This window comes from Sabethes cyaneus, chromosome 2 (genome assembly GCF_943734655.1).
Source record: "Sabethes cyaneus chromosome 2, idSabCyanKW18_F2, whole genome shotgun sequence".
Classification (NCBI taxonomy): Eukaryota; Metazoa; Arthropoda; class Insecta; order Diptera; family Culicidae; genus Sabethes; species Sabethes cyaneus.
In genome coordinates, this window is record NC_071354.1 from 101093996 (window position 1) to 101109887 (window position 15892).

The 15892-nt window shown below is 39.0% G+C and overlaps 1 protein-coding gene across 1 annotated transcript in view; it reads left to right on the forward strand.

The window, feature by feature from the left end:
- The window catches only part of LOC128738726 (small conductance calcium-activated potassium channel protein), a 567023-nt gene that overhangs the window by 476051 nt on the left and 75080 nt on the right, over nt 1-15892 (forward strand). Inside the window, exons 5-7 of the mRNA XM_053834053.1 lie at nt 2682-2777; nt 11631-11947; nt 12195-12299. Of these exons, the coding sequence (XP_053690028.1) occupies nt 2682-2777; nt 11631-11947; nt 12195-12299 (518 nt within the window). The remainder of the gene's footprint in view (nt 1-2681; nt 2778-11630; nt 11948-12194; nt 12300-15892) is intronic.

The window sequence follows — 15892 nt, forward strand, 5'->3', positions numbered from 1 at the left end:
ATGAGATTTTTTTCGTGCCATGCTCAGTTTGTCGATGTTTTGTGACATTAAAGTTAGAAAATTTTAACGCGCCGGTTATTTTTGCTAGATTATTGAAAAATTTAATCAATAAAAAAATTCTATAATTTCATGAAGAAGTACCAAAGTGATAACTACCAAATTTTTAACAAATTGCGGCAAAAAGCCTTTTACATGTTCAAACATTTATTTAATACTTACGGAACTGTAAAAACCATATTTTTAAACACCCATTTGCAATTGGTTACAATTTCAAAAGTAATCAAAACAGCCATGTTCGCCATTTTTTGTTGGTTTTATCTAAATCAACCAGAAAGCGCTTATTAGACTAACATTTCTTGCACAAGACAAAGAAAATTTATCCAAGAGAGTGATAAGTTCATCTATACTTATTGCATTCTTGAAGAAGACAAGTTACGCTTGAATAAGAATTGTTTGAATTACTAGTAGAATCAATATATATAGAATGCCAGTGTCGCTGCAGTGCTCGTGGTAAACATCACACATTTGAAAATTACGTATTTACACTGTATGCGCATATGTGTGAGTGATCGATTCGAAACGGGAATCTGATTATCAAACTAAAAAGGCAACCCAATAAAAAATCCTTCTGCTTTTCCGTAAATCACCTAGGATAAATCACCAGATTTGGTCGTTTTGGAGTATTTCGTCGGCAGGAAAATTTTCTATTGGGCAATTTGACAATGTAGTTCCCGTATCCAAGACACGAACCAGCAACATGTTTGCCACCAAAATATCCATGAAACACCAGCGACACTGGCATTCTATATATATATATTGATTATACTGAATTACTTCAAGGCACCAAGTTTTTTGCAAGATTACCATTCTAGTATAAACAAAGAAAACGTCAACGAAGTGTCGATGTAACGTATTGTTTGTGCTGGAGATTCATGTACTTGCATTGAGCTCAATATTTTTAAAGTATAGCAGTCATGTTGATTATCAATATAAATTGATTTTAAAAATTAAAAGAGAACTGTACGACCATACGTCCATGCGTAAAGTTTAATCTACAGAATTTTTAATGTACTTTATCTTTACTATCGCTATTAGAAAATATGCCTCGTCTGCTTCAACCCCTCCAAGCATTTTCCAAACAAATACACTGGCTAATAAAGTTTCAAAAATACAAACAAGTCTAGAGGAAATCCACACCGCCGCCGGCAAAACACAATCGAACCAAATTTATCCAATTCATACAAATCTACTAGTGCATCATCAACGGAACCGTCCTTCCCTAGCTTATCCTTACTAACACACCATAGTCAGTTGTTCCTGATATCTTCATTGTTAGATCTTCAGCGAAGTCACAATCGCTGATCGTTCATATGAAAAAGTTTTCAAAACATTGGACAAATTTTTGCTTAATTCTCGTATAAAAGATTCCAATATTTTTCCAATTTACTCTAGGTTCAAACGCCCATTTTGACAGATTAGTTGTTTACACTAGAATGTTCTTCCTCAAGAGTATGATTTCTCTTTCAAGAATATACGGTTTCAATTGAATTTTATGGCAGCATTGTTAAGATAAACCATTCTTACAGAAGAATACCTTAAATTTTTTTCAAAACTATTGTTAAGTTTTAAGGAGCGTCGTTTTTGGACAGAAATCAAGTTTCCTTTAAAACCGCTTATAAGGTGAATTACACTTATTCAGAATGCAGTTTTATGGGTGTTTCTTCAAGTCTCCTTCAGTCATTCTTCAGAATGTTAATCAAATAAGATAAAATTCACTTGACGAAAAACATTATAAAACCTGATAGGCTTTGGCAACTAACTAATGTTTTCTCATGGTTTTGGTTTAAATATCTTTTTCAAGGCTCAAAACGACATGATTTAAATCTACAAATTCAATGCATGCTATGGTAGAGTGTCCCAAAATAGCACTATGTCAGAAAACCCGGGGGCTCACCCCTCAAATAATAGCTTAGGGTGTCACAACAAAACTTTTATATGACGCCAACATTGGTTGCAGCGATTTTGGGGTCGCACATTTGAGTTTTATGAAAAAATGGCATTTTTCAGGAGTAAATTCAAAAAAAAATATTTTTAGAAATGTTATAATAGATGAAACAAGGTACTTAAGTATGTTTTTCACAATCATTGGGATATGATACATTCTGATCTGATACTTCTGATACATCTGACACAAAAAGTTATGGTGACATGTCTGGAGTCATATTTGGTTAGAAAAACTTATTGAATTCGGCAAAAATTTAAAATTTTCGAAATTTCATTTAAATAAACGTCAAAACAGGGTATCGAACGGTGTCTCCGTGCAACGTAGCTATACTGTATAGATGGGAAATTTTATGTCGAACAACTTTGCCGAAGAAAGTATGGAGCATTGCTATAGTCTTTTTGAACAATGCTTCGAAAAACAACGAAAATATACGTTATTAATGAATATTAGCGCGACTATGGGTGCTACTACAATTATTGGATCAAATACCTATAACTAATTCTATCAGCAACAAACAAATAGGTGGATTTGCAACAGTGGTGCAACAGCTTTGAACAAACTTATTTCCCATGTCATTAAATCACCAATCGCCAAAAAATGAAAAGTTTCATCCCATTACCCTATCACATAACAATAATTAATAATGATCTTATTTTTGTTTTCTTTTCCCGAACAGGCATCTTTTTATTCAACTGCTTTAAAAACGTTAATATCCGTATCGACTGTGATTTTACTCGGGCTCATTGTAGCCTACCACGCCTTGGAAGTTCAGGTAAATATATTTGGTCAACACCAGTTTATTTAATACGTATAAAATACATTGCTAGCTTAGCATTTTGTGTAAATGTACATTTACCTACTGATAACCGACAACCTTTAAAAACAAATTTAAATATTTAAAAACAATAGGGATATTAACGTAGCGCTTGCTATGTTTCGTATATGATGTATTGCGTATTAATACTGCCGCTATTCGTATAACAGTTCCATCTCCATAGAAATTGGGATCGTCATGCGAATAACGACAGTATATACCCGGAATAGAACATATACGGAACATAGGAAGCGCTACGTGAATACCCCTAATGATTTCCAACAGAAATCTTATTTGGAAATCCTCTTTTGATTTATTTTTGAAAGATAGTTCAGGAATATTAAATATCATCCACCTACACAATCCTAGCTGAACTCGCTTCGATCCAACATCGAAAGCCAATACACGAAGTGTTAATTGATCCTACAAGAACAAGTGGAAATCAATTAAACATCCATAATATTGTGGATTGCCACCATTAATCCAAGGTGTCACGCAATCATTATGCTCAACATACCGGCAGTCGATATGTCAAAATTTCACATTCATCACCAGAACAAATCACATGTTCACAATACCATCTACAAAAGGCAGTTCCGCCGAAAACAAAAACCTTTTTCTTTGTCATTGAACATTTTCTTCATTCACATTATGCCACGATGACCGTACCATACAAGCAGGAAGAAACTGCTCTGTCCGCCTTCTTTGTAAGCTTTGACTGCCCAACCCAGAATTCAACATTACAACTTGTGTGTCGAATATTCTGTTACTTCGCTTCAGCTAAGAAAGTTTACCAAACAGTAAAAACCGACAATCTTCGTATGGAAATTAATTAATTTTCGGCAGCTTCGTGTTTCCAACCACTCAACTGCTGATTCTATTTCCGAGACGTAATTATGCACATCGGGGCACTCTTACCTATGCTACAGAGCCACTAGAGGAAGTTATGCTGAACAGCTCAATAAAGCAAACCCAACGGAAATATCTAATGAAACATCTAGACAACGATGATTTCGGCACCCGGCCAAGTGGGTTTGGCTGTTCGCCATTGCCGATTTGTAAGATTCCCACTAAATTGTCACTGCTGCGTGTTCGGTCGGAGCAATCATTTCAGGCAAACGGACATTGGCGTGTTGTAACACAACTAATTGAACCGTTGAGACAACATGACAGCAACAAGAGTAATCGGATCCGATCAGAATAATTACGAAAAGTAGTAACGATTGATCCGAATACGTTTGGCTCAATTATAAATTGCTGGGAAGATAATAGTATGACACCCAGAGGCACTTTGTTAATTTGTTATTTTAACACTCTAAGTAAACTTTACTCTAAATTACATTAAAAATTACTTTATTATCTAAAGAAATCATTTGAATAAGTTATGTTGCATACAAATAAAGTAAATAATTGGCATTTGCATAGTAATAGAGTAAAATTAGAAACGAAAAATCCAAGGTAACAACAAATTAGAAAATAATATTCATGCAAAACTATGAAGCGTATTTTGAACACGTCTGCACTCATAAAAAACAGCTAACATAAAATGAATGATAATTATTTCCAAGTTGCCTATCAGATATTTATTTAGGTACTAAAAGTCTAACTTATAGTAACTTTTCACTATTTCTAACAAATTCTGAACGTTACACTTCTATGTAGTTAAATTATTGTACTTGTACCGGACAAACATACAGTGCACTCAATGCTCTTGTGCTCATTCTCAAGGGTTACATGCCGGAAAATATATTGCCATCATGCTTGAGAAGCTCTACTATCTACTGCTAGTTTTTTCGACTAGCTTCATAGAGAAAAATATTGGAACAGCGGGACCCATGTATACATGGAGTAATCGATAATATTGACTTTCTTTTCGTTGTTTTCTGGATATTGAGCCCTATTTATAACAGCATGTAGTTTTCTGGTTGTTTCCACGAAATAAAACGTTTATAAAAAATTATAAATTTCAGATTTTCTAAATAAATTGCAGTGTAACTTTTATCATTTTGATGTCAACTTATACAGGTCAAGTTATTTTGTATTTCAAATGAAGGAGTAAATGTGTTTTCTGTGAAGAACGATCATTAGAAAAACTGGGAAAAATTACATGCATACTTTGAAAAATAATTGACTGTTCAGGTGAGACTTCCCAAGCAACAATGTGAGTTTTATTGTACTCTTATGGTGGTCTTCATGACCAATTTTGGTCTTAAATTCCATCATAAGAGTGTAATAAAACCCAAATTGTTACTTGGGTTGAACCAACAACTCTTAATCTCTCGTTGAGTATTTATCCAATTATGCCATTACAAATATTTTAAAAAGTGTTTGTCCCTCTGGCGTTGGGCCTCTGAAGGAGGGGGCGGGGGGGTGGTGGTGCGGGAAAAAAACAAAAGCAATTTTAATTTTAATCGAGCAACAAAAATGGATTTTGGGCATTTTTACTTACAGTTTAAACGCGAAAAGCAAATCTATTCTTGCTTTTAATATATACGTAATTATTTCCCATGCAGAAATCTACGAAAAAAGACAAAAACGAGAGGAAATTTTTTTTTTGCCGATTTTCGGAAATTCCACTGTTCGAATTCTCATTTCTATTTCGTGCTAGAAGTGTTAACTCAACTCGTACACTCATTTTTCATGTTTTTCAGGCTATAGAGCCCACAGACAATTGATTTTATAAAAAAAATTTACTCGTGTCCTACAAATTATTTCTTTGCCCCCCGATTTACGCACTCGACGCGAGATAAGGAGTTGCGGGTTCAAGTCCCACCTGCAGAGTCAATTATTTTTCAAAGTTGGCATATAATTTTTTCCAGTTCTTCCAAAGATCGTTCTTCATAAAAACACAATTACTCCCTCATATGAAGTACAAAATTGCAGTGCTGGTAAAAAATAACAAAGATAATAGTTTATTTTACATTGAAGGAATATTTCAGGTTCTCCTGCCGGTCAGGGAGGGTTTCATTTGTTCAATAAGCCGCTTAAATAAAAATCTTCTAAATAAATTCGCTGGCTGACTGGTAATACCGACCAACTGTCATTTTTCGCTTTGAGTTAACTTTTCATAGTATCAAAAACTCGACCGACAATGATTCGCAACAATTGCTTTGATATTGATATTTGATAGTAAATCTACACATTCCTCGCAATGCACCAACTCCACAGTCACAACAAATTACGGAGACTTAACAGGGTAGGAGTGAACATGGCAGGGTCATGTTGGATCACAGCAGGGATCACAGCAGCAGGGTCACAGGGTGGATGGACTTGGCAGGAGCGGTTACACTTAGCAGGGGAGGTAGACCGAGCAGAAGAGGTTGACACAGTAGGGAGTGGCAGATCTGGCAGAGGCGGACCTTGCACGGGCGGGTAGACTTAGCAGGGGGGACAGATTTAGCAGGGGGGATGACTTAGAAGGGAGGGTAGACTTTGCAGGAGGTAGACCTGAAGGAAAATGGACTTAGCAAGGGGGCGGGGCTTAGCAAGAGGGGCAAGATTAGCTGGGGGGTAGCCTTAGCAGAAGGAGAGGCCGCGGATTTGGCAGTGGGGGTAGACTGAGCTAGGGGACGCAGACCTGGTGGGGAGGATAGGTCTAGTGGGGGGGTCTAGTGGACTTAGCAGGGAGTTAATTCAGCAATGGAGCAGACCTAGCGAGAGGAAATAGGCCTAACAGGAGTGTAAAACCAGCAGGCTGAGCAGACCTAGTGGTGGAGGTTAATTTAGTGGGAGGGAACAGATTTAGCAAGGGGGTTGACTTAACATGGAAAGTAGGCTAAGAATTGGGTAGGCAGGAGGCAGCTGGAGGGGGTGATCCTAGCAGGGATGGTAAAGTTAGCATGAAGAGCAAACTTAGCAGGGATGGGTAGACCTCGCAGGGGGTATACTTTGCAGGGGGTAGATTTTACAGGGAGCACGCTTAACAAGGGGGGCAGACCGAGCGGATGCGGTGGACTTTTCTGGAGGATGGACTCAGCAGGAGGGGAAGGACTTACCAAGGAAGGTGAATTCAGCACAGGGGGGTTTCGCAAGGGGGGAAAACTTTGCAAGAAGGTAGACTTAGCAGGAGGAGTAGGTTCATAAAGTTCCTGACAGTCATGAGCGTAGAACACAACTTTCCAGTTTAGAGCCGGGTGTACACGCTCCGATCATGAATTTGCTGAGCATCTCAACACTCGCAAGTCCTTTTGAATCTGATCGAGCCATCTAGCACGTTGTACACCTCTATTCCTGGTGACGGCAGGCGTACTGAAGAGAATAGATTGCACTGCAGAGTCATTCGGCATCCGGCAAACCGTAGCCTTCCGACTACTGCACGTGTACAATGGAAATCTCTCATAGCCAGTCTGAGGCAAAATGAGCGTATGTCTTCCGTAAGCTACAGTTCGAAGTCCGTTAAGTATAGCTGTCAGCTTAGTACGTAGCACGTCGCTTATTGCAAGGTAGTTTTGATCAGCCGCAGCTGGGTTTGGGCGGAAAACTGTTCTTGTGCATTATCTGCCATAGCTATTCGCACTCGACTATATCACCCTGAAATCCAAGAAAGTATGATGCGTGGGCACGTTTTACTTCCGACATTTCTGGAGGATTTAGCGGAAAGTAAAAATTTACTCTGTAGTATTACGGGCCCCCATAAACCCGCCAGCTAATGCCCTACGAATTATCTTGCTATTGACGACGTAACAAAATCTGGGAGCGCACCTGGGAGGCTGTTTGCTGATTGTTCTAATTCGAATTATGTCGTTGATTGCTCAGCCCTGCTGACCAACCCGACTGTCCCGCACGGGGCTCAGAAAACCGACAAAGAGTCTGTAAAGGGGCACAGAGAAGCGTAATGTTCTATAAGTCTTGAATTTGAACATGTCTTTGGGCGCCGTGCTAGAAGAAAAGAGACCATGAGAACTAGGCCAATGGATCATTGAAAAAGCTAAAAAAATTCACAGATGGCTCTAGCATAGACATGTTCTGTAAAACACACTCGACGAACGTCTACGATCTACTGTCAAACTGCCTTGCAATCTGATTGGTCCACCTAAAAAGACCGGTTCAGATTAACCGTTATCAACCGTCAACAACAACGGAACGGCAAGAAATCTGTATCAACCTTGAAGTTTCCTCAAATATGCCACGTAGGGGATTTAGTGTCCATCTAGCGGTAAGCATGAGCAAAAGATACCTACAATGATCAATTGAAATCATCGGAATTCTGCTCAATCCGTTCGGAAGTTGGCTAAGAACAATAATGGCAATCAGAAAGCCTGTTCCCAAGGCAAGATAACAACTCAAAGCATTCCAAAAACATATTTTCGTGCTTTTCCGAAAGCTGCCAAACAGAAAAATTATCAAAAACCTCAAAAACTGCTCCATTGGTAAGCTGATTTTTTTGTGTATGTGGGTATTATCACTACGACCACCATTTTGATCTATTGTGATCTTATCCAGGTGTTGTTCCGCACTTCGTTGTTATTGCAGTATCGCTATAGAGCGAGCGAACTGCTTATTATCCGTGCTTAAAGTGTCGGTGTGTTTTCACCCCTTTTTCCCTCTACACTTCTTACTACTTTTCAACCAATCTAGCTCTAGAGCCAGGAAGTGCGGAGACTAGTTACAATTTGTCCTTGGACAAGAGGCTTCATTCGCTCCTCGAGCAAGTATCATTCTTATAACCAGTCCCGGCTAAAGGCTTCATGGTCGGTAAAGCAGAGTTCAGCACAGAGTGAGGGGGTGTATGTGTGTATGTATATGTTCCTTACTACTTATGCATTACCAATCTCGTTCCTATAACCAGGAAGCGGAACAAGCTATAATTTGTCCTTGAACAAGAGGCTTCATTCGCACCTTAAGCGAGTACCACTCTTATAACTTGCCCTGGCAAGAGGCTTTCATTACTAGTAAATGCAGAATGCAGTAGGAAGGATGTAGAGGGGCCTGAGAATAAACCCATGCTAAAGTCACTTAACATCGAATGGCCTGATTCTACTAAGATTCGAACCCACGACCACTCGCTTATCAAGGCAGACTCGGTAACCTTGCGGCAACAGGGCCCCCCCTGGTCACGTGGTTGGTCTATTCCATAGGACCGGAGCCTTAAAAACCCGAAGATCCGCGTTTGAGAATCTCGGCTAACACAATAACGGACGAACAACGTCACGTGTGGTGAGCTGATGATGAATTAAGTATTTCTGAAGTTAAAGTATTTGTTTTTGTGCTTAAGTATTGTGAATATACCTGCAAATAACGTGCAAAATATTGAGTGTTTGGTTTGTAGCATGTATATTTGTCTCGCCAAACAAACATTGTTTGGTAATTTAGCAGCAAATCAATATAACTTTAACTGCAAAGTGAAGTGATTCCAACCATCAATTTGCGCTCTATAAATGTTTACAATATTTGTGCTACTAAATAACATAACAAAGCCTTCCACATCTTGCATAAATCAATAGAACTGTACCAACATAATAATAAAGTTGAAACTTTAGGGAGGTTCTTCTAAAAGGTCCGAATAACCAAACGCGTTCGTACTTCGAGTTGTAACATAAAACTAACTTTGCTGAGTTCGATCAGCAGGCTTTATTTACCTTTCTGTTTATCCAGACTATGCTCGTAACACGACAGTGCTACCAGAGATTATTCAATTCTATCTGTTGACATTACAAAGTACTGTGCACGAAGGTGTACAGTTTAATTCATTTTATGGATACAACAACTCTTTACCCTTTTAGTTATAATGCTAGCTTAATCTATGTTTACAAATACAATTCATAATTTGAAAAAATATTAAATTCGATAGTAATTATTTACAAGTATTTCCATATATAAAATTTCGTTCGATCTTAGCTTTTTTCAAACGCTTGGATCTCCTTAAAGTACGAGTTGTAATGCCTGCTGCTTCTCTTCGATCTTCATTAGACGACTCCATTCTCCGACTCTTGATGGCGGGTTCTTCGAACCCTCGAAACACTTCCTCGTTGCAAAAACTTGTTGAGCGAAAACTTCGCTTGCGGTTGGTACCTTCGACACGCACCTCCTTATCGCTGCTAGCGCCAGGGAAAACTATTCCGCACGCCTTAGCAGGTGAATATTTCGCTGGTTTGAGTTGACTACGATGTGCCGTGATGACGACGTTTCCAATCGACACCAGATACCGCTATACTCTTGACCGCAAAAGTCCGTCAAAGGAATATTCTGACCAGAATCGCTGGCTCAATCCTCTTTTTTTTACGCTGCAAAAACTCTTCGGGCTGCACCCGATTGATTCAAAATATGTCCAGAAAATCTATCCAGTAGCCGTTTTTAAAACGTTTCATGGAGCTTGGTCCACTCTGAATTAAAATAATCCGGTCGTTTGTCCTACTGGATGATTTGTCAGCAATTTTCCAAAGAGCCAGTGAGATTTAAAAACCTATTGGTAAATAGAAAAAGGAAAATAATGAAACAAAGCTGTCAAAATTATTTGTTTTAAACAAAAAAGCAACTGCAGCCTTTGTTAACACAAAATGGCAACAAAAAATTTCTTTATTTGGCAAATAATTATATTAAATAATGGCGGTATCCGAAATAAAAGAAGCACAAAGTAATCTATTCTTCCCCTAGCAGAAAAATATGGCGCAACACAGCGGACGCAAAAGCAGTTTTTTACCACTTACGCAGACACCAACTGAATACAAAACAGCTGCAAACTAAACCTGTACACTATCCGGCTGCGAAAACGCAATCAAAGCCACGGATTTTTGCACTTTCGCTGGTTTTCTCGCACACTAAATTGCCTAAATCCACTAGGTGCAAAACGCCACTGCAACAATGTTTTCTGCTTTCCGAAGCAAACACTACCGGTTAAACACTTTTATTTTCCACTTTTCTCGTCGCCACTTAATAAAGTTGAAACTTTAGGGAGGTTCTTCTAATAGGCCCGAATAACCACACGCGTTCGTACTTCGAGTTGTAACATAAAACTAACTTTGCTGAGTTCGATCAGCAGGCTTTATTTACTTTTCTGTTTATCCAGACTATGCTCGTAACACGACAGTGCTACCAGAGATTATTCAATTCTATCTGTTGACATTACAAAGTACTGTGCACGAAGGTGTACAGTTTAATTCATTTTATGGATACAACACATAAGTGTCAAAATCGGCTAGAAGCTTACTGTCACTGTCCGCCTTTCTAGCGATTCTTGTTCGATAGCTACCTTTATACTGTCAACCACTATCAGCGTATCGTATCCTTATATTTTGGATTTATTTAAGGTAAAGTCGTCATCGATTCTGCCAATTTCAAAAGCAGTTTTTTTGTTTGAAACAAAAATTCTGTTCATGAAAATATATTCGCTGTGTTCATATTGGCAACAAAAAGGCGGTGAATACATTTTTATAAACAGAACCCCGCTTTTGGGCTCAAAAACTACTTCCGAAATTGGGCTCTCCGAGAAAAAGTTGATGACTGCTAATTTCTCGTTACAGTTTATATGTTTATATGACGAAAAGATCCGAATCATTTCAAACAATCAATATTTTCGATTAAGGTTTCCGTTTATTACGAATATGAATGCTTTGCTGGTGCTATTAAGCTTATCTATTAGGGGCACCGCAAAACTAGTAGTTGGTAATTTTCTTTTACTAACCGTTTAATATACTATAACAAAACTTTCCTTTCAAGTTTTGGTGACCGTAAAATATTTATTATTTGGCTTGGTTGAATAGTTTCGCTGCAAATATTCAACCTTGCCAAATAATAAAACTTGTTTCCATACAGGTCTTTTGATAGTAGTCGTTAACGTCCCACTAAACATCTTCATCTCTGTATCGGTTTCAGCTTTTTATGATAGATAATTGTGCGGATGACTGGCGAATAGCGATGACCTGGCAGCGAATGAGCCAAATAGCTTTAGAATTACTCATCTGTGCGGTGCATCCCATTCCAGGTCAATATTATTTTCTATGGACAACTAAGCTAGCAAATAAGAATAAAGCCATGGGAGCGGAACTCGTCCCATACGACGTCGCGTTATCTTTGCCAATGTTCCTTCGTTTGTACCTGATATGCCGTGTGATGCTGTTACATTCGAAACTATTTACCGATGCCTCATCACGTAGTATAGGCGCACTGAATCGTATCAATTTTAACACGCGGTAAGTGATCATTTGTGGCCATTTCCACCCATCATTGCACTCAAATCCGAAGGATCTGAACTCATTTGTAGTAAAGATTACAAGAGCAAGTTTCTGCACGATGTCACCCAGTAATCAGACATAATTGACATCAATAAGCCCATCAAACCCACAGACCACTCTGCATCAAGGATAGCAATTCCGGCTGATCTGATAAACCATCTCTTTCCATTTTATGCCGCTCGGTCCGGTCGGTCACTCTTTGCAGATTTGTGCTGAAAACACTAATGACAATATGCCCGGGAACGGTCCTACTAGTATTCATGGTTTCATTATGGATAATAGCATCGTGGACGCTTCGACAGTGCGAGAGGTAATTATCCTTTTTTACAACTAAGCCCATAATCTTATTCTATTGGAGCCATTCTCTATAGGCTCTTCTATTCGCTATTCCATTTCATATTCCACTGTTTCTGTTCGCTCATTTTACGCCATCTCCTCCTTCCGATCTGACCATTGTTAAAAATATTCATACCAATCACCACAGAATCGCAGTTATTATCTCTATAATCATTACCCTTACTTACTTCCAAAAAAATCGAACAACGTTGAATGGATCAGTAAAGAAATGTCTAATAACTTTAATCTCGTTTAGTAATGGTAACAGTTATTACTTTGTATTACATCCATATTAACAAACCGCTTACAGTACACTTATCTTTATTATGGAACGACATACAGTAACTAACAAAACCAGTGTTTAGATGGATTATGTGTTTTAAAGTCCAGTTCCGTTCCGTCAATCCTTTTATAATTTCTTCTACCCGGCTTTTTGCCAATTAAAGGATTTAGTTCAGATTATGAGTAAAGCTCACTACACTACTCTTCCTCTAGTCTAGTTTATCAATGTGAGAGTGTACCGCAGTCAGTAGGAATAAGCCGTGAACGAACCAGCAACTAGTACAAAGCTGTCACTTTTCCTACTTTAGTTACGCTGCTAGTTCGAGAAAAATGGGCACTTGAAATTGAGATGTTTTAGTAGGTTTGTTTAGTAGGAAAATATTAAATTTGAAAATTACAATAAATTAAAAGATCGTGACCCATATCTCAAGTTTGAGTGCTCTTTAGTGGCCACATTACATTTATCAGACTCTTAGACATGGTCTTCATTTGTTGCTCATTTCCAGCGTCTTGATTTGAGTTTCGTCACTTATAATAAAAGTAAAAAAAAACATCGAACAAGCTACGCGAAACTGATTTATCTCAGAATTGGCTTTGTCTAAAAATGAAAAATTATTATTTGATTACTGATCACAGTTTAGCAACAGCAAAAAATTTACATTATCGTGGTAGCATTTATTACTTACAATCAATTCTGAGATATCTTCGCTTCATTGGTACAACTTTATTTGTTTATTCCATTTAGCTTTTAACTGTGCAACCTAATTTTCTGCCTCATCATAAGCATATGTCATCATAACTACCGCTGCTATTATAGATTCACTTTCCCTGAAAAAGAACAAACGAGATTACAGTCTCTCCCTTAAAATGATACCCGAGAGGAACAACCAATCGGAGAATAGTAAAATAATTCGTAAGTGAAAAATTCGTAGTAAATGCCTGTGAAAGTAATATATATTTAACGAGTCTGAAAAATAGATAAAAATCCACTACCGGTGAAACAGCGCAATCTAAACAAAGTGCACCTGCAGTTTGTGAGTCAATTTACTAAAACCTCTTACCTATGTTGACGTTCCCGTGATTCAATTGAATGTAGTCGTGTTGTTCCTAAATTTTTCCTTATTTTGTGTTCCGAAGCTCTGCTGACACTTGCACCTGCACATATCAGTGACGAACAGTGACACTATTAACGTATAGTTTATTGTAATCATCTTTCCAAGCAGTGCTGATCACTATATTCTTACGGTATCAATGATTGGCTGTGCCAAGTAACTGTATTTTAAAACTCCATGCAAAAAAGATATGTAATTTATTCGTTAACATATGAAATTCAACTGTTACTCAGTTGAAGCTGTAGTTATTTAATAATAGCCGGAAAAACTCTTCTGCAATTCTTTTGGGATTTATCTCCTCATACACATAACCAATGTTTGTTGAAATAAATAGAATATTTTGGCACCAAGTTTTCAAAATCCCGTTACTGCAAAATGTATACCATCCGAGTGGGAACAATTTTTTGCTGGACTACCGCAGTAAAAGAAAACTTTTCTCGGGTTGTTTACATTGTGCAGTTACACCCTTTTGTAAAATTGCTACCGATTTATCGGCTGCAATATGCCATTCCGTATAAATAAGGAAACTGTCATACGCGTATTTGTAATGCTCCAGACCATCGTGCTTTAGCAACCACCATAATATTTTCGGTGAATAACCGAATAGTTCCCGAGTTCGATCTGTAAACGGCTGGAGATTGCGTACAAAAAAACCCCATAGTGGTTCTCAGCGATAAGAGCAACTCCTATCCCTACCTCCTCGTGGTACCGGCCGGAATACGAGCAACCTTAGTGAAAAACCGGTAACAAACCCCGGTAGAAACTAAGGTCGTATGCTGACTCACCGAGGGAATCACCGTCCTCGTGTGGGACGCCAAACAGTACTGTCATGACGGTCCTCCACAGGGATACAGGGGGTTGGTTCAGGCCTTACAAACCATCCATAAAACATACCAGTACAGGAAACAAATAATGTAAATCAGGACCGGAACAATCGGTATAGACCAAGGCAACGAAGAAGGACTAACGATTGGAAGCTCAGAGTATGGAACTGCAAGTCTCTCAATTTCGTGGGAAGTATCCGCATCCTATCTGATTTATTCAGAGCCCGCAAGTTCGACATTGTAGCGCTGCAGGAGGTATGCTGAAAAGGGTCCAGACTTGCGGCAATACACACGAGCTGGGGACAAGTTTTATCGTGAGGGATGACATGCAAAAGCGCGTGAATGGGTGGTGGCCAATCAACAGCCGTATGCGCATGTTGAGGATTAAAGGCGGTGCATAGCCCACACCTAGAAAGTGCCGAAGACAATAAGGACGCTTTTTACGCGTCGCTTGGACGTGAATATGGCAACTGCCCAAGACATGACGACAATGGTCATCGTCATCGGAGACCTCACCGCTCAGGTTGGCCAGGAGGAGGAATTCAGACCGTTTATTGGAAAGATCAGCGTACACCTGCTTACAAACGAAAACGGCCACCGACTCATTGACTTCGCCGTCTCCAAAAATATGGCCATACGAAGTACCTACTTCCGGCACAGCCTCCCATATCGGTACACCTGAAGATCACTACAACAGACGGGCTCGCTAATCGGCCACGTTTTGATTAATGGAAGGCACTTCTCGGATATCATCGACATTAGAGCCTATCGTGGCACAAACATCGCTTCCGACCACAACCTTTTGATGGCGCACAAAGACCTTCCGTCATTACCAACATTCGGTATTGTCGCCTTCACGGTACAATTTGGAACGACTCAATTTACCTAAGGTCACTACAGACTACGCGCAATGCTTGAAGCTGCGCTACCGGGTGAGGGAGAGCTAAACGAAGCCCCTCTCGAGGACTGCTGGGAAAGCGCCAAAGCTGCCATCCACGGTACAGCGGTAGGTGCGACTGGGTTTGCTGAGAGGAGTCGACGTAACGACTGGTTCGACGAAAAATGCCAGTAGATGTTAGATGAGAAGAATGCGGTGCGAGCGTCGATGCTGTAGCAGGAGACCCGTCAAAACGTGGAACGATATAGACCGAAACGAAGAAACGAAGAAAACCCACACTCAAAATAATCAACACATCCTTTGCACGTGAAAAATCACGTAAATTTCTCTACAGGGAGTTACGTAACTTTCAGCTGATTGTTACTGGAAAAAATATTAACTCTGATTTTCACGTTAACGCATTAGTATGCATGCGAACTACCTGAAAATCACGTAAATAGTACAGGAAAAG